The sequence below is a fragment of the Mauremys reevesii genome, linkage group 1, assembly GCF_016161935.1.
Source record: "Mauremys reevesii isolate NIE-2019 linkage group 1, ASM1616193v1, whole genome shotgun sequence".
NCBI classification, from domain to species: Eukaryota; Metazoa; Chordata; order Testudines; family Geoemydidae; genus Mauremys; species Mauremys reevesii.
In genome coordinates, this window is record NC_052623.1 from 62,761,312 (window position 1) to 62,780,553 (window position 19,242).

Here is a 19,242-nt window from a genome sequence, read left to right on the forward strand (position 1 = left end):
GCTTATTAATTCCTCTATTGTCCCCTTGTTTCAGGGGTTGGTTTGAAAAGACCCCACTTCTAGTACCAAGTTGTGACGGGAGACACTCATCTATCTTTTTTCTCCTGCTGCCCTCTTCGGTTGTCGACGTTGCCTATTAGGTCTTCAGTGGCTCAGCCCTCTGGCAGCCTTCTGCCCTTCAGTGCAGCCTTTCTAGGCAGGCCTGGAGGATCCACCTCCACTGCTCCTTTTATGTTAGTAACTGCTACAGTTACCTCAACAACATGTCAATAGAAGAAAAAATATTAAGCAAGTACTTTTGAAGTAGTTAGTTATACAGATGTGTTTTTGCAGAGTCTGCAGTCTCATGGACCCTGACACACACACACTAGAAGTCAAATATAGCTAGACTTCCTGTTTTTCAGAGACACATACCCCAGCATATCAGAGAGGACACATTCAGGCCTACTCCTCATGATCGCCCCTCCCTCTTGGCTTTGCCTTAGTGATGCTAAGGCTGATAAAAAGGCCTTACAGGTGCTACTCTTGGCAATAAGCAATATAATTGATAGTCCATCCCAAAAGTTTGCAGTGCCTTGAGCACCTGGTTGGATGCTAAAAATGCCCCTCATTGTATCTTGAACATCCCCTAGGGTCATGTACTTCAGTATGGCAGTTCAGAACCTCCCTTTGGTTGAAGCCTAGTTCTCTTTCTTGGTGTTATACTTTTAAACCTACAATCTCAGTATTTCCCTTCATTTGGAAGTGAGTCTGTTGATCAACCATAGCATTTTGTCCAAGGATTTTTGGTGAAGGGTATGGAATCACCTTGGCTCTGGCAATCATATCACTAAGTTTTCTCTGCTGCTTTTTTTTTCAATCATACTTTTTTCAGGAAAAAACAGCTAGCCCAAGCAGAGTCTCGGGCTTTGAAGTATACTTGGAGCATTGGCTACATTTTTCATAGTGCTGAAGCACTCTTAGAGTGCTTCAGCATTAGAAATGTGACAACCTTTTGTAACTATTTTCTGCTTGAGGAGCTCCAATAATCTAGACAGTGGGTTGTCCTCCCCTTCTGCATAAACAGATAGCTCCACCAATTATCTTCAAAAAGATTTTTGGTGCTCAGATTTCCAGTTAGTAAACTGTCTTCTCTCTCTCCAATGTCTTTTCTGCCTTCAAAAGGATTGGCTACAAGATGACCTCTGGAGTTAGATGCTTGCCATGTGAAGCAGGAATGATCCCAGTGGTAGCAAATCCAGCATACTGCTACTACTATCTGGGCCCCTCTCTCTTTTGGGAAAAGAGAGATTCATTGAAAATCTCCTGGGTAGGCAGTGGGGTTGAGTGGAGTGTATTGCTGAGCTCCATCTGATCCTGAGGGCTGGAGGTAGTGACCTGGAGGTATAGTAAGAGGGATTGGGAGATACTTCTCCCATCCAGCCCTACCCTGAACTTCTTGTCAGGCTCATGAATTTAGCCTTCACAGAAGCCAGGTCAGAAAGAAGCTTCTCTCTGTCCCCTTAGATGGACCTAGGCTGATAGGACTCTCCACATTGGCAAGCCTGCTCTGCCCAGGCATGGGCCCACAGACATTGATTTACAGTCTCCATTCGAGAGTACATGGGAGCATGCTCATCCCATGGTGGAGCACCCACAGGGACAAAACATCTTGAGGAAATCAAGGTACAGGTAAATAATCTCACTGTTAACCTAGCTATTGCCTGTTGAGGGGGTTGATTAACTACAGTGGTGGAAAAACCCTTTCCGTCACTGTAGCAAGCATCTACACTACAGCAATACAGTGGCACAGCTGCAGTGCCATAGCTGTGCTGCTGTAGCATCTGTAATGTAGACAAGAACTTAGTTGTATGGAGTCTACATCATGCCCAGGAGTCAATGATTTAAGTACACTTAATGGTTTCATAATACCTCCACAGTGGGTTTGACCATAGAGAGGGTGTTCTGAATAGGTCTTAATTTATTTTCTGGGAATATCAGTGCACTTGATTGCTCTTAAGCATGCAAGAAGGTAGAAACCATAAAATGAATCCTTTGCTCTGTGATTTTTGTGTTTGTAAATTATGAACAAATATTAAACTCTGACTGTATCATACTTAAGGGTACATCCTCTCAGCACTGGGATGTGGCCCTAGAGAGAATAGATATGTTACAGAAAGATGCATCTAATTCCTACTAGCAGAGCTGATCAAGCACAGACCTAGGTGTATAACCTTTGTCTTACAGCCTGTACCATAAGGGGGCAACCTTAGGTGTTCATTAGAGCATTGCCTAAACAATGAATTTAGAGAGGCCAGATGGGTGAGGTAACATCTTTTGTTAGACCAACCCCCGTTGGTGAGAGAGACAAGCTTTCGAACCGCACAGGGCTCTTCTTCAGGTCTGGTAAAGATACTCTGAGCATCACAGCTAAATGCAAGGTGAAACAGATTGTTTAGCATAAGTAGTTAGCGCACATTTGACATGGATCAGGGAAAGCACTTATTGACAGTGAAAATACCTTATTTTTTAATTGAGAACATTACATTTTAGTATATTTGTATGCATTACTTCCTTTTTTAAAAAGTGTAACTGAGTAGTCTTTTAGTCTGCAGATCTATAGAAGATACTTGTCTTTACACAATCATAATTCAAAGGAAAACAAACTCTCCCTACTGTTCTAGCTTTAATTTTTATGTTCATGCCCTCTACCTTGAAGTATCAAGGCCAAGTTTAGATGTAAAATTAGTTTATACTTGAAAACTACATTATGCTGTAATATATGTATATATAAAAATCACTAGCTGGCCTTTATAAAATCAGATCTTTTGCAGATCTGTATATAATTCCCATGGCTAAGAGCAGATTCTTACTTTGCTAATAGGACTTTTTTCTTACCATACCTCATGTGTCCACATTACTATTAAATACAGATGCAGCAGTTCTTTTGAGAGAGGCCATATTTTAAGATATATGTAAAATAGGTTTTTGTGTCTATATATAAAATCTCTGACTTTCAGGCATGTGTATCATAGTCTTCATTCTGGAAATTACCAGAATATCCTGCGTGGCTCCTTAATTTACTCATATCAGCAAGTACAGCACACATGACACAACCATCCCTCAGCCCTGCCTTATATCTAAATAGCTATTTTCTATACTCTTGTTCTCCTGTTGCTGAGTATCTCTGACAAAAGTCCTGCAGTCACACCGACTTTCTTCACTACAGATTCACTCTTTTTCCTCTTTTAGTTCTGCCACCTTCTTAGCCAAACAGCTTTCTTTCTCCTCTTATTGAGTCTTGTACTTACAATCCCAAATACTTTTTCACCACATTTGACTCCTTCTTTAAACCTCCATCCTTCTGTTTCCTGCTCACTTTCAGTAAAAAATCTTGGGGATATCTTCAAAGAAAAAAAATCAGTAAGATACAGAGGGATCTCTCCACTCCACTTTTTCCACTATATCCATAATGCACTCACCTCTGTCACTGTTGCCCTGCTCCTCCAACCCCTCTTTCTGCCCAGGTGACCCCATCTCCTCTCCTCTTGTAACTTTCCCAGCTCTGCTCTCACTCCCTCTTTTGGTGTTCTCCTCAACCTGTCTTTCTCATCCAGTTCCTTTTTCTCCCAGTACAAACATACTTTGGTCTTTCCTATTTTAAAAAAACAAAAACAACCACCCTGGACTCTTCCCCTGCTAATACTCAGTGTCTCTTCTCTTATTCATCATCACACTAATTGAACATGCTTTCTGTAACCACTGTCTGGAGTTTTTTAATTTCCATCTTAACCATCTATAGTCTGCCTTCCATCCTCTATACTCCACTGAAACTACTCTCACTAAAATCTCTCATGACATCTTTCTGGTCAAATCTCATGGATTGTATTCTGTCTTTGGGTTTGTCTACAATTCCGGCTAAATTGGTACTGTTGCAATTGATGCAGCGGTGTTGATTTAGTGGATCTCGTGAAGTCAAGCTAAGTCAATGGCAGTGCGCTCTCCCGTCAACGTCTGTACTCCACCTCCCCAAGAGGCAGAAGGTAAGTCGGTGGGAGAGCTTCTTCCGTTGACATAGTGCAGTGTAGACACCGCTGTACGTCAACCTAAGTTACATCGACTTCAGTTACGTAACTTACATAACTGAAATAGTGTGACTTAGGTCTACTTACAGCATTAGTGTAGACCAGCCCTTTATCTTCCTTGACCTCTCTGTGGCTTTTGACACCATCGACTGCTCCCTACGTCTTGAAATGTTGTCCTCTGTTGGCTTTTGTGGTTCTGTCCTCTCATAGTTCTCCTTTTACCTCTCTGATTACTCTTTCAGAGTCTCATTTGATGAGTCATTCTCCTACCCTCCCCATGCTCTATCTGTGGGTGACCCTCAAAGCTCTGTCCTTAGTCTCTTTCTCTTCTTCCCATCTTTATCTGCTCTTAACTGCAAGCATGGTTTTAACTACCATCTTTGTGTGATGACATGCAGATCTTCAGTTCTACTGATGAATTATCTCCCTAGCCTGTCTTTCTGGCATCTTTTTGGTGAAACGTGTCCAAAACTGAGTTATTAATCTTTTTCCAATCTCTCTTCTATCTGCACTTTTGCCATCATTGTGGACACACCACAGTCCTTTTCACATGGGCATGTACCATGAGTGTCAACTTTGGCTTAGCCCTCTCACCTAGACCCACATATTCAGATCATCTCTAAAGCTTGCAGCTTTTTCTTTCATGACATTTCATGGCTTTTCCTCTGCTCACACAACTAAGCTCTTGTCCGAGCCCTCATCATTTCACATCTTGACTATTGCAGCCTCCTCTTTTGAATACTGCAAACTTGCTCCCTTCAACTTTTTCAAAATGCTGCTGCTAAAATAATTTTCCTGGCTTACTTCTGTGACCATGTCATCCCCTTCTTTGTGTCCTTCCACTGACTCCCTCTTCACCTGTGCATCAAATACAAGATTCTTGTCTTTATCTTTAAAACGCTTCATAACTTAACCCTACCTTTGCTTCCTCTGGCTGACCAATTCTATAGAGGTCAGCAGGTAATATTTTAATGACACACATTTATATTTGCAAGTAACTCTGTTGTTCTGGCTTCCACAACAAAATGCTGCAGGCATTGTTTTGATCTATAACATATCAGTTGAACATCAGCCCTTCCAAGAGGATGTACTTGTTACATCAGACAACAGTGAAGGTGTGTTTTGTCCTATTCACTAAGTTGATGAGGAAACAGCAAAGCAGGCAAAGTATGTGGTATTTTTAAATGTTGTGATAAATCTGCTTAATGCACTAAGTTATATGAATTTCAAATTCAATCTTCTAAAACCATTTGAGTTTTCCTTTACCAATAAACACCTACTTTCAGCTTGTCAGTTCTTTTAAAAAAATAAACATATGCAGATACCAGCTGTAAAAAGTTGAGCAATTATTTATTTTAATCTTGCAAAGAAAGTATACACTGTATTTTTTCATATATTACTGGCATATATTCTAGGAAAAGGTGAGGAAGTGTAAAGTTTTTATTTGTATGAGTTTTAGCTGATGGTATTTGCTCACAAGTAGTAGAGACCTGAGTGAACTATGCAGGCCATCCTAAATGAGAGCCAGTAAAACTTTTAATCACACTGACATATGATATATATGCCACATTACAGGAAAACTATTTTAGAAATGTTTTATTTTAAAAACATCATTTGGAATTTTTTATTTATTTTTCCACCTGTAAATCCAGGTGCCTTAGTTACCTTGAGTCCAACTGTATAAACGCAGAGGTTGCCATAACATCCTTTAAAAATAACCTAAAATACTACTACTAGATATCAAAATGTCATAATATCAAATCTTGTGTCTCAGGCCCTTCCAGAGCTAATATTAAGTCTTTAGGTCCCATTGGGGAAACTGGGTATCTCTCATTTCCAAAAATATAAAATTCCTACTTGCCTTGTAGGCTGCAAGATATCAGACTTTAGATTTGTGACATTTATGTAGAGAAAAGCTGTTACTATCCCTGGGAAGAGGAGGAAATATTTTTATGACAGGTTTGTTTGGCTTTTTTTTTTTAAATGGCTATTTGAAGCTGCTGAAGGGCTGAAGTATTAGAATTAGTCCATGAGAGATGGATTTGTGGACAGACAGCAGATGAGGATATCAAGACTATATGATAGACTTGTCACAGAGGTATCACAGAGGACTGTAGTGTGTGTGTGTGTGTGTGTGTGTGTGTGTGTGTATATATATATATATATATATATATATATATATATATATATATATATATATATATATATATATATATATATATATAATACACACATACATACATACAGAATTTAATATATGCAATGCTTTAAATACAATCACTGAAGCAAGCTCATTGTTCCAATAGCTGTATAGAATTGTTAATATTTATCTGTAAGGCTGTTGTATTGAGGACACTTCACCTGCACTTATGGATGTATTCACTTGTTTTGCTACTCTTGATGTGAAATGGCATCTCTCATAGTGGAAGTATTTAAAACAGTGATTTTTTCTTTTTTAGCAGATCCCAATATGATTTTATGTAGCTGGTACATAAAAATAATAAATAATTTGAAAAATAAACATTTTTCTGATAAAATAATATTTTAAACAAGTAAAAGTAACTGGTAATATGTACTACCCATTGTAACATTAAACTTCTAAGACTGTTGAGTTTTTGTCTGGATGGTAGGAAATATTCCTATGGTAGGGTGAAACTTATCTGAGAGATACTAGGTGAACCTCTTTTTAGGTTGAGATACGTATTTGTTTGGAGTGGATAGTCATGTAGGAATTGTAGTGACATAGCCTTTACTCCCTGTTCTAGAGGTCCATAATCTAACACAGGGGTCGGCAACCTACGGCATACGTGCCAAAGGTGGCACGCAAGCTGATTTTTGATGGTACGCGCTGCTCTGGGGTTCCGGCTGCTGGCCCGTTGCCAGCCGGGGTCCTGGCCCGCCAGCCCCCCTCAGCCCGCTACCGGCCTGGGGTTCTGCTCACCGAGGCCGGCAGGAGGCTGAGCGGGGCCAGCTGCTGGGACCCCAACTGGCAAGGGGCCGGCAGCCAGAACCCCAGGCCGGCAGCAGGCTGAGTGCTACTGGCACCCCAGACTGGCAGTGGACTGAGCCACTCAGCCCCCCCCAGCGGCCCTGCTCAGTCTGCCACCAGCCCGCTCAGCCTGCTGCTGGCTGAGTAAATGGAACCCCAGACCGGCAGCGGGCTGAACAGGACCAGCGGCTGGACCCCAGACCGGCAGCGGGCTGAGCGGGGTTGGTGGCTGGAACCCCAGACAAGGATCCCAGGGAAGGATCACACTAAATTGATAAGATCTGCATTTTAATTTTATTTTAAATGAAGCTTGTTAAATATTTTTATAACCTTATTTACTTTAAACACAACAATAGTTTATTGATATAATATAGACAGAGCGAGACCTTCTACAAATGTTAAGGCACGGAAAACCTTAAATTACAGTGAATTTGGCACACCACTTCTGAAAGGTTGCCGACCCCTGCTCTAACATTATTGTTGTGTTACCGGTCTTGAGTGGAAGGTTGTGTTTATGAACAGCATTGGTTTCATTGATATGCTGACTTAAAGCCAGGAATCATGAGATATGGAACATTGTTATTTATTCATCAATAACTCTTAAATACCGTTGTTATCTTAGAACCTGATGACCACCTAACAGTAGCCCAATCACTGAAGAAGGAATTTGACAACCCTGACACTGCAGACTTGAAGTTTCTAGTGGATGGAAAATATATTCATGTTCATAAAGTCCTTCTCAAAATTAGGTAAGGAATAACATCAGCACTTTACTCATGCTGAGTAATACTGTTTAATGCTGCTGTTCTTTCCTCTATGATTATGAGCAGGCCTTATGCTGAAAACCACCTGCTTTTCTAAGTATTAGCCTAATTTCCTCCTCCTGTTCCTTTAGATCCAAAAATTTCATAGCACACTGCCTAATCCTATTGCCTATACTCTTTACTTGCTCTCCTCCAGTCTGGCTTCCACCCTCTTCACTGCATCTAAACTATCCTGATCAAGCTTGTTAAGACCTTTTCCTTGCTAGGGAAAAGGAACACTTATCTGTCTTCTTTCTCTGCTGCCTTCTCCTTAGTTGATCACTTTCTCCTCTTTCCTTTCTTGGCTTCCACACCTGGGGCCCTCTGATTCTCTCTTCCTTCATCTCTTCTTTATCACCTTCGTTGGTAGCTCTGCATCCTCCCCTCTCACCCAGGAGTTCATGTTTTTCAGGTTTCTGTCCTTGGTCCCTTCTATCCTCTATTTCCACCTGGCAACATCATCACCCCCAATTGTTTCAAGTGCTGCTTCTCTGGATGCTTCCCAAATGTACATTTCTACTTCCAACCTATCCCCTTCTGTCCAATCTCACATCCTGTATATCTTAGTTATTTCTTTGACTAACTTGGTGGGCCTGAATTTCAGACTGACCTCCCTTTTTGTGTTCACAACTATCTGCAGGTTCCAAGCTAACCGATTGATATGCAGATGTTATTAAGTTGTGTAAATTCCATTAAATGAGTCTGCATGTTATTGTTAGAACAGATTTTCATATGATGTTGTTTGTGGAAGCAAAAAGCATAGCAAATTTTCAGAATATCCCCAAAACTGGGCACACAGTAAATTAGTGGCAAAACTGGAAATAAAATCCAGGTCTCCTGACTCCCACCCCAGTATCCGGTTCATTTAGAATACCAGGGTTGGAAGGGACCTCAGGAGGTCATCTAGTCCAACCCCCTGCTCAAAGCAGGACCAATCCCCAGACAAATTTTTGCCCCAGATCCGTAAATGGCCCCCCTCAAGGATTGAGCTTACAACCCTGGGTTTAGCAGGCCAATGCTCAAACCACGGAGCTATCCCTCCCCCTTGACCATACTGTTTCTCATCCCATCTCCATTCTCATGCTAACTCTTTTTTGCTTCATCCTCTTTAATTTTACAATAATTTGCCTCTTCCTGACTAATGTACCTCCTCTGCCAAAACCTGCTTCTTGCCTTGATTACCATCATCGCTTCTCCATCTTCCTTTTCCTCATCTTGAATCCTTTCACTGATTTCCTGGATGTTACTGCATCAGATTCAAGCTCCTTGGCTTCACCTTAATTAATCTTGCTTCAATTTACATCTCTGCTGTCATTTCCTAGTACTCCACTACTTCCCTACATTGTTATCTTTTCTCCATGTGCTCCCTTCATCTCCTGCACTCTGATACACACCTTCATTCTGCCATCTTTGCTTGAAATGGCTTGTTCTTCTTCGAGGTATGCTGTCCACACAGATTCCACCCTAGGTATGCATGTGGGATCAGATTCCTTGGAAAGCCATGTCTGCTGGGGCTGCACCCCAGCATGCCCTTGCATCCACCAAAGCCAAGGATATGTGCTCAGCCACCATTCAGTTCATTCTTACCACCTGTGCCTGTGAGATGGAAAGCCTTCAGTGCCCATGCCTCTTGACTATTTGATGCACCTTGCTTTAGGAAGTGTTTTCATGAAAAGTAGTTGGTTAAGAGTTTAGAGTTTTGTCATAGACATAAGTGTTAGAACCTTTCTGAATTCTTTGTAGATTTTTGTAAATAATTGCCTTTTCTTTCTCACCTTCAGGCTCAAGATAACTGCTTGTTAATCGCCTAGAGTGGAATCTGTGTGAACAATCACTTAAATGAGAGAGAACAGTTACCCTGCAGTAACTGTGGTTCTTTTTCGAGTGCTTGTTCATGTCGATTCCAATCAGGTGTGCGCACGCCACATGCACAGTTGCCGGAAATTTTTCCCCCAGCAGCTCCTATCAGGTCGGCTGTGGAGCCTCCTGGAGTGGCGCCTTCATGGCACTCAATATATGACCCTGCTGACCCAGCGTCTCCTCAGTTCCTTCTTACCACCTGTGAGGGTTGTCGGAACCGTGAGTGGCTTGCTTACAAGTTCTACTCGCTTCCCCTAGCTTTCTAGTATAGGGTATGTTAGTAGTTTATAGTTGTTCTGGTTTTTATTAGTTAGTAGTAGTTCTGTTAGGAGTGGAGGGTTTCCCTTCCACCCCGACCTTTCCCCTTGGGGACCTCGAGGCATGCCTCGATCCCTGGGGTTCAAGGCCTGCAAGTCCTGCAATAAGCCCATGCTAATGGGCGACCCCCACAACGCTTGTGTAAAGTGTCCGGGGGAGGCTCACCAAGCTGTTAGGTGCAGGATTTGCAAGGGTTTTCGACTGAGGACCAGAACGGAGCAGGATTTCAGGTTGAAACAGCTCCCTAGGAAGGCGGCTCTTAAACCGCAACCAACCTCGGCGCGGCAGGACCCGACACTGAGCACAGAGACTCACAGCACCGCCAACCCCCATACCTAAGACTGTGGGAACTGCCTGGCACCTGTCCCACTCTCTGGCACTGCAGAAGAAGCATGCCAAGCAGGGTAGAGGCGGATCTCCTGAGAGACCCTCCCCTGCAGTCTCGGCCAATGGGGCACGTCCCAGAGAGGAACACCCGGCCCCAAGACCTGTGAAGTTGGCTCTGGGGACTTCAGACACGCAAGGTGTACCATTGTGCCCGGGACAGTTGGACTCCTCAGTCCATATGGTAGAGGAGGTGGGGCCACTCCGGACACCTTCGAGGCTGCGCAGGACCTCATTGCCATGACAGCACTGTGGTCTCCGAGTCTCCATGACAAGTCCCCTGCGCTGCTGAGGGTGCTACTGTCCCGCGGCAAGCCAACAATGGTGCTCCCACCTGTATCTCCAGGCCACCGATCCCCGGCACCAATCAAACTCGCGGCACTGGTCCCATGATCGTCGGAGGTCCTGCTCCCGGCACTGATCATCATTGTGTCACTGATCCCGTCGATACAGACTGAGGTCTCAGCACCGCTCCCCTTACAGCACCGCTCACCTGCTCAACTCCAGTTGGCACCACCTGGCCCTCTAGATCCCTGTCCCTGTCCTCAGAACGTGGGGTCTAGGTACTCACGCTGGAGCCAGCACCATTGAACACATTGACAGCCCAACACGGGTACAATGCCATGGTCACCTCAATTGCAAGGACTGGCACAATGGTCTTTTTGGACCTCCTGGGCATATCACCAGTCCCAGGGTACCTTGTCCAAGGGCTCCTGGTAGTTGGCATCCAAGCCCAAGCTGCCAATGGCGATAGCCAGCTGCCCCACACCCAGAAGTGCTGAAGGGATTGTGGGTACAGCACCTTCACCAGCATAGACCCCTGCCCCTACAGTGGAACTGCCCAGAACAGCAAGTCGAGCAGGAGGTCCCCATGGACCAACAGGCCCAGGATGACCCAGTTCCCCTGCCTGCATCCTCATCTTCTTCCCCAGATGAGGCAGTAGTGGAAACTTCGGTCTCAGGATGACCACCCATAGATAGTTGCGCTCACCAGGACCTACTCTGCAAGGTGGTGCGCAACATGGGCTTGCAAGCCGAGGAGGTGGTGGAACACAAGGACCCAATGGTGGACATTTTGGCCCCAGAAGGTCCATCCCGAGTGGCGCTGCAACTCATTAGGACCATTCAAAACAACACCAAAACTATGTGGCAGACCCAGGCCTCCATCCCCCCAGTGGTCAAGGGAGTACAACGCAAATACTTCATTCCCTCCAAGGGTTACGAGTATCTATACTCCCACCCGCAGCCCTGCTCCTTGGTAGTCTTTGCGGTTAATGAATGTGAAAGGCAGGGGCAGCAGGGACCCACGACTAAGTCCAAGGACTCTAAAAAACTTGACCTTTTTGGTAGAAAGGTCTACTCCACGGGGGGGCCTACAGCTCAGGATTGCTAATCAACTGGCAGTCCTGAGCAGATATAATTTTAACTCATGGAACTCCATGCTCAAATTTAAGGAGCTAATACCATCAGAGTCCAGGGATGAGTTTGGGGCCATTGTGGAGGAGGGCAAGACAGTGGAACGGACCTCTTTACAGGCCTCACTGGACGCTGCTGACTCAGCGGTGAGTGCCTTGGACTCTGGCATAGCCATCAGGAGACCTCATGGCTTCAAGTTTCGGGCCTACGCCCCAAGGTCCAACAGATCCTACAGGACCTGCCCTTTGATGGGACAGGATTATTTGCGGAGCAAACAGACTCCAGGCTACACAGCCTAAAGGATTCAAGGGTAATGATGAAGTCACTGGGGATGCATACCCCAGTTACTCAGTGAAAACACTTTAAACCTCAACCTCACCCTAGGCAAGACTATTCTAGAAGACGAGGTTGGAACGGGAGGCATAAGCCGTCCAGCCCTCGTCATCACAGGGCCAGGCACGCACCTCCTTAGCCTCCAAGCGGACGTTTTGAAGGTGTGCCCGGGGCCGATGTGCCAGACTGTATACTGAACCTCATCCCTGCTTTCAGAATCGTCTATCCCACTTCTACTGTGCATGGTCCCAAATAACATCAGATCGCTGGGTTCTCTGCATGGTAGAAGTGGGATATTCTCTCCAATTCTGCTCTTCCCCTCCCTCCCATTCCGCTTCCCCATCCCTCTTCAGGGACCCTTCTCACGAGCAGCTCCTTATCCAGAAGGTGCAATTACTCCTCGCCATAGGAGCAGTGGAGGAAGTTCCTCAGGAGCTAAAGGGGAAGGGGTTCTACTTTCGCTATTTCCTAATACCCAAGGCAAAGGGGGGTCTCAGACACATTCTAGACCTGTGCAGCCTCAACAGGTTCATGGTGAAGTTGAAGTTCCGCATTGTTTCCCTGAGCACGATTATTCCTTCCCTGGATCCGGAAGACTGGTATGCCGCCCTCGACATGAAAGACGCGTACTTTCACAAAGCTATTCAGCCCGCGCGCAGACGATTTCTGCGCCAGCCACAAATACCATCAGTTCATGGTCAACAGCCCATGGTCAACAGCCCCCTGAGCATTCACCAAGTGTATGTCGTTCGTAGCAGCCTTCTTCCGCAGGAGGCATGTGCAGGTATATCCTTACCTCGATGACTGACTACTCAGGGGACACACCAGGGAGCAGGTGGAGTCTCAAGTCTGACTAGTCAGAGCGACTTTTGAGAGGCTGGGTCTCCTGCTCAACATGAACAAGTCAACCTTGTTACCGACTCAAAGAATAGAATTCATCAGTGTGGTGCTGGACTCGGTGCACACAAGGGCGCTCCTGCCAGAGACCTGATTTCAGGCTATGACAGACATTATCCAAAACCTCAAGAGGTACCTGACCACTACCGCGAGGGGATGCCTAAGTCTCCTTGGTCACATGGCAGCCTGCACTTATGTGGCATTGCATGCCAGATTGAGGCATGCCAGACTGAGGCTTAGACCACTTCAAGCATGGCTCGCGTCTGTATACCACCTGGGGCGCAACAGCCTGGAATCAGTGGTCACGGTGTCAGAACAAGTATTCGAGCCCCTCCAATGGTGGCTCGACCCTCGCACATTCTGCAAGGGAATTCCCTTTCAACAGCCCCCAGCCCTCCTTGTCTCTAGTAACGGACATATCAGCTCTGGGCTGGGGGGCACATCTGGGAGAGCTCCAAACACAAGGATTATGGTCGCAGGATGAGCTCTCCCTGCATATCAACATCAGAGAGCTCAGAGCAGTACGGCTAGCATGCCAAACCTTCCTATCCTGGCTCCAAGGCCAGTGTGTGCGGGTAATAACAGACAACACCATGGCCATGTTTTACATCAACAAGTATGGTGGAGCCCGCTCTTCCACCCTATGTCAGGAGGCCTTCAGCTATGGGAGTTCTGCATAGCCCACTCCATTCACCTGGAGGCATTCTATCTCTCAGGTGTGCAGAATGAACTAGTGGACCATCTCAGCAGATTGTTTCACAGTCACGAGTGGGCCATCCATCTGGATGTCATATATTCCATCTTCCAAAAGTGGGGGGTTCCCCAGGTCAATCAGTTTGCCACCAGGAACAACGGGAGGTGCCCAATCTTCTGCTCCTTTCAGAAACACAACCTGGGTTCGATCTCAGATGTGTTCCTGCTCCCTTGGGCAGACCATCTCATGTATGCCTTTCCACCATTCCCACTCGTGCACAGAGTACTGCTGAAAATCCTCAGAGACAGAGCTGTAGTAATTCTGCTGGTTCTTTCTAGACTCATGGGCTAACCCTTTGAGCCTATGGGCTCCTGCTCCCTTTCCCACCTGTCATGGGATGTCGCTTTCCTTGTGGCGATAACATTGGCGAGACGAGTGTTGGAGATTAAAGCTTGACATCAGAGCCACCATATATGGTGTTCTACAAGGACAAAATCCAACTGCGACCCCATCCGGCCTTTCTACTGAAAGTGGTGTCTTCCTTCCTAAGTTAAATATTTTCCTCCTACTAATTATTGCTTGTTCATAAAATAAACATCAACTTCTTTACAGGTAAGTAATCCACAGATCCATACATTTTGGCTACAAGACAATGGAACATCAGATTAATAGCTTCATTAAGCCATATTACCTCAAGGTATAACTATTATCACACTTGGCTAAGAGGATAACATGCATGTAACACACCATTGCTGAATGCTTCCCTTTGCAAGCATTATCATGAGTGCCTTACTTTTAAGAGATCCTTTTTATTGCTGAATTTTTATAACTCAGTGGGATTTTTTTTTTTTGCCTTGTTCTGTAAGTACTCCTAAAACTAAATTGTGAGATTGATGGCTACTAGCATGTGGTGGTAGTAGTGGAATGGTGGGCAGGCCCTGTTCAAGTGGGAGAGGCCAGAGGCATTCTGCCTACAGAAAAAGATGTATCCATGGGCACTTGGGGATTGTGTGGATGACTAGCAACTGCTATTCCCTTTAAAAGACGCAGCGTGCACTCCCCCCTTTCCAAATTCCTGACCACAAATGCAGAAGAGCTAATGGGCTCTATCCGTGTTCTGCTCTTTTGAAGGTTACTACCATTGCTATAACCCCCTTACCTTGTGCTCCGAAAACAAAGGTACAGGATTTTGGCTGCCCCTTCAAGTCCCACATCCCTGCACAACAACACGAGAGAAACCAAATTATAACTCCTGAGTATTTTATTGATTTGTGATTTTATGTTTATATATTTTTATGACATGAAAAATGCATAACATACAAAGCAAAATATATATAGACAACAATTCAGACCAATATAAAAGGAAGGTAAAATCATTGATAAATAAGTAGATTTTTGTGTTTCATTTATATGGTAGTAGTGCTCTCTGTACCATGTAGACTTATGACCAGATAATGTGCCTACCTCTGAAGATATAACAAGTATAGCAGGCTTACTTGTAAAATCTTCTGACTAAAAGAAAAGCAAATTCTAAGGTGGGGCATATAGACAAGATAATGGAGGAAAAAAGTCAAATTAAATTGTGTTTATTCTAAGACAAGTTTTTAACGGGGGATGGATAAAATGCTTGGTTACTCAAGAATCTTCAAAACAATCCAACAGATTTAACAACTGATTCATTTGGGCACTGTCTTCCCAGTATTGTTGGAGCCATAGCTCAGTGGTTGAGTATTTGACTGCAGTATTGTAATAACATTCTTTTAGAAATTGGAAAAAGAACCTGCTTTCCAAATATGTTGATACTGTTGTATGGCAGAATTGGGGAATTATAATTCAGTTAAAATGTATAATACAGATATTACAGGCATAATCTGGGTCGGGGTCGGCAACCTTTCAGAAGTAGTGTGCCGAGTCTTCATTTATTCACTCTAATTTAAGGTTTCGCGTGCCGGTAATACATTTTAATGTTTTTTAGAAGGTCTCTCTCTATATGTCTTTATATTATATAACTAAACTAGTGTTGTATTGTAAAATAAACAAGGTTTTCAAAATGTTTAAGAAGCTTCATTTAAAATTGAATTAAAATGTTGATCTTACGTCACCGGCCTGCTCAGCCCGTTGCTGGTCTGGGGTTCCGTTCACTAGGCCGGCAGCGCGCTGAGCAGGGCCTGTGGCCGGGACCCCGGTTGGCAAGGATCCAGCAGCCAGAACCCCAGACCGGCAGCAGGCTGTGCAGGGCCGGCAGCCGGGACCCCAGACCAGCAGTGGGCTCAGCCCACTGCTGCTCAGGGGTTCCATCCGCTGGCTCTTGCCAGCTGGGATCCCAGCTGCCGGATCCGCTCAGCGCGCTGCCGGTCTGGGGTCCCGATCCTGCCCACATACAGAACCTTCTCCCTGGTTCTGGCCCATTCTCTTCCTCTCTCTGCACTGAGCTGAAGTGGGAGTGCACTGAGCACAGGGCTGGAGGTGAAGGGTCTGGCCAGGAACTAGAATGAGGGAGGGGGCTCAGGGTTGGGACAGGTTTGGGTGTGGGGCACTTACCTGAGCTGCTCCCATTTGATGTGAGGGGTGCAGGTGGGAATGTGAGGGGGGAGTGAAGGAGCTCCTGTTTGGTGCTCAGGGTGGGGGTTGGGATGAGGGGTGTATGGGGTGTGGGGCTGGGTATGTGAGGGGGTGCAAGAGTCAGGGCAGATGGCTGGGGGCATGTGAGGGGGGTGCAGGTGTCAGGACAGAGTGGGGGCTGGATATGTGTGGGGGTGCCAGAGTCAGGGCTGGGGTCATGGGGTGGGGGTGAAGGGGTCAAGCAGAGGTCTGGGTGTGTATGAGGGAGGTACAGGGCTCAGGGCAGAGGGCTGGGTGTGTGTGGGACTTGGGTCAAGGCTCAGGGCAGAGGGCTGGGTGACTGCCCCCCTCAGAACCCCCAACCCCCCCCCGCTCCTTGTCCCCTGACTACCCCCTCCTGGGACCCCTGCCCCTAACTGCCCCCAACTGCCCCCCACCCCCTATCTAAGCCTCCCTGCTCCTTGTCCCCTGACTGCCCCCCTAGGACCCTACCCCCTACCTGTCCCCTGACTGCCCCCCCGGACCCTTATCCATACCCCTGCCCCCAGACAGACCCCTGGGACACCCATGCCTATCCAACCGCCCCCTGACAGGACCCCCAGAACTCCCGAATAATGCAACCCCCAGCTCCTTGTCCCCTGACCACCCTCCAGAGACCTCCCCACCCTAACTGCCCCCAGGACCCTCCTTGCTCCCTGTCCCCAGACCCCTATCCACCCCCACCCCTGACAGACCCCAGGACTCCCATGCCCCATCCAACCCCTCCCTGCTCCCTGACTGCCCCCTCCAGAGACTTCCCGCCCCTAACCACCCAGCCCGGGATCCCACCCCATCCAACCCACCCTGCTCCCTGTCCCCTGACTGCCCCCACCCCTTATCCAACCCCCAGCCCCGGACCCCTTATCATGAAGCTCCAAGCAGAGCCAGATACGCTGCCCTGTGGAAAAGCGCAGCCCCGGCCCCCAGAGTGCTGCGTGTGCAGCGGCAGGGCTTCAGGGGAGGGCGGAGGCGGGGGAGGGGCCAGTGGCTTGCTCCACTCGGCTGGGTGCTCCAGCCCGGGAGTGCGGACCCCGCAGCTTGCCACGCCGGGAGAGTGGGGCCATTTGCCCACCCTGTGTGCACGCCTATGCTTCTGCTCCCTGCCCCCACGGGGGGAGCGGAGGGCAGAGGACAGTGGGCTGGGCTGGGCAGGATTTTTAATGGCACGCTGGAGTCCCGGCAGGCAGCAGCGTGCCATTAAAAACTGGCTCGTGTGCCGACTTTGGCAAGCGTGCCATAGGTTGCCGACCCCTGATCTGGATATTTAAATGTAAGTATTAAGGCTGGTTATTGTAACGAAAAGATGGTCAAGGATCTGTCTAAGTCTGTTCTGGTTTTAATATTTTAAACGTGGAGAATGAGGGGTTTAAATTAAATTTAGAAGCAAGGGCTAGATGATGACATCAGAATAAATGTAATCTACAGTACTGATAATATGATGTAGCTAGAGGGTACAGAAGTTATGGAAAAACAGATCTTCAAGAATAAGAATTGTCTTAATCCTAAAATGTATTTGCAAAAGGAGGCAGAGAATAGAATCAGTATAATATTTAATATACAAATCACGTAAAAGAATTACAATGAGTTTAATGGACTCCTCCTTACCTCATCAAAAAAAATCTGATGTTATCATATCACTATATATTTTATTCTCCATCTTTATGATTGATATAGACACATTACTTGTGTTAATTTACCAAACTTAACTATTCACCATGTGTGTCTTATTTTTGTTCATTAGGTGTGAGCATTTTCGTTCCGTATTAAATAACAATGATGATGATGTTATAGAAATGAGTGAATTCTCTTATCAAGTTTACCGAGCCTTCCTGGAATATCTGTACACAGACAACATCAGTCTCCCTCCTGAGGATGCAATAGGTAATTGGCATAAATTCAAATAATGTCAAGTTACTGTTAGGAGAGAACTTAAAGTTTGTTTTAACGGGTTCTAGAAAGATGGAGTTGATCATGTTCATTGTTATTTTACTATTCTTTAAACCTTCTTTTATGCTCCATCGCATGTACATGGATGAGGTGGTCCATGCAGCAGAGAATCGTGCAGGCATAGGCGGCAGGTTTGTATAATTTTTGGTGGGGCCCAAAATGGTGGTGCCTCCCCGCTCCCGCCCTGTAAGCCGATATAAAATGAAGCTACAACGCGTCAGTGCCACAAGATTACAAGGGTCAATTAAAAGTGGAAAGTCAGAAGCAGCACTTGCCTACTTCAATATACAGTATTATATTTTGTTGCATCTGTTGTGATGAAGTGGGAATGTTCTTAATATTTTCTCTGAATACTGTGTGGGTGCCTCAGTTTCCCCTGCAAGATGCCAACTGAAGGTGTTGGGGACAAAGAGATCAGGTGGCCTCCTTGTCCAGAAGAGACACAGAGGCCAGAGGAGGGAGTGTCAGTTTGGAGCTGGCTGGGGAAATTGGGAGAGACCCAGAACTTGGTTCTGGGCTCCCCACCCCCCAAGATGGACCTGACAGAGGGGTTCTGTTTTCTGTACCAACAAGCTCTGTTTAAACTGTGTTCCCGTCATCTAATAAACCTTCTGTTTTACTGTCTGGCTGAGAGTCACATCTGACTGCAGAGTTGGGGTGCAGCGACCTCTGGTTGCCCCAGGACCAGCCTGGGCAGACTCACTTTGGAAAGTGCATGACGTGGAAGGGCATGCTGAATGCTCCGAGGTCAGACCCAGGAAGGTGTAAGCTTCTTGCCCTGGAGACAGTATGCTCCGAGAGAGGAGGCTCCTGACTGGCTTTGTATGGAGATGTTCCAAAGCATCACAGCATCCCCTTCCACACCGTGCACTTCCCAGAAGTCCGCACAGGCACTGACACTCCCTCCTCCGGCCTTTGTCTCTTTTCCAGGCATTA

The 19,242-nt window shown here is 46.0% G+C and overlaps 1 protein-coding gene across 13 annotated transcripts in view; it reads left to right on the plus strand.

Annotated features, from left to right (window-relative positions):
- The window catches only part of RCBTB2 (RCC1 and BTB domain containing protein 2), a 122,082-nt gene that overhangs the window by 38,649 nt on the left and 64,191 nt on the right, over positions 1 to 19,242 (plus strand). For 12 of the 13 annotated variants that reach the window (XM_039519850.1, XM_039519849.1, XM_039519851.1 and 9 more), the window contains exons 11-12: positions 7,676 to 7,802; positions 18,101 to 18,240. In XM_039519850.1, coding sequence (XP_039375784.1) covers positions 7,676 to 7,802; positions 18,101 to 18,240 — 267 coding nt within the window. Of the gene's footprint in view, positions 1 to 1,506; positions 1,666 to 7,675; positions 7,803 to 18,100; positions 18,241 to 19,242 lie in introns of those variants that run through there. The other variant, XM_039519862.1, reaches the window with a different exon arrangement.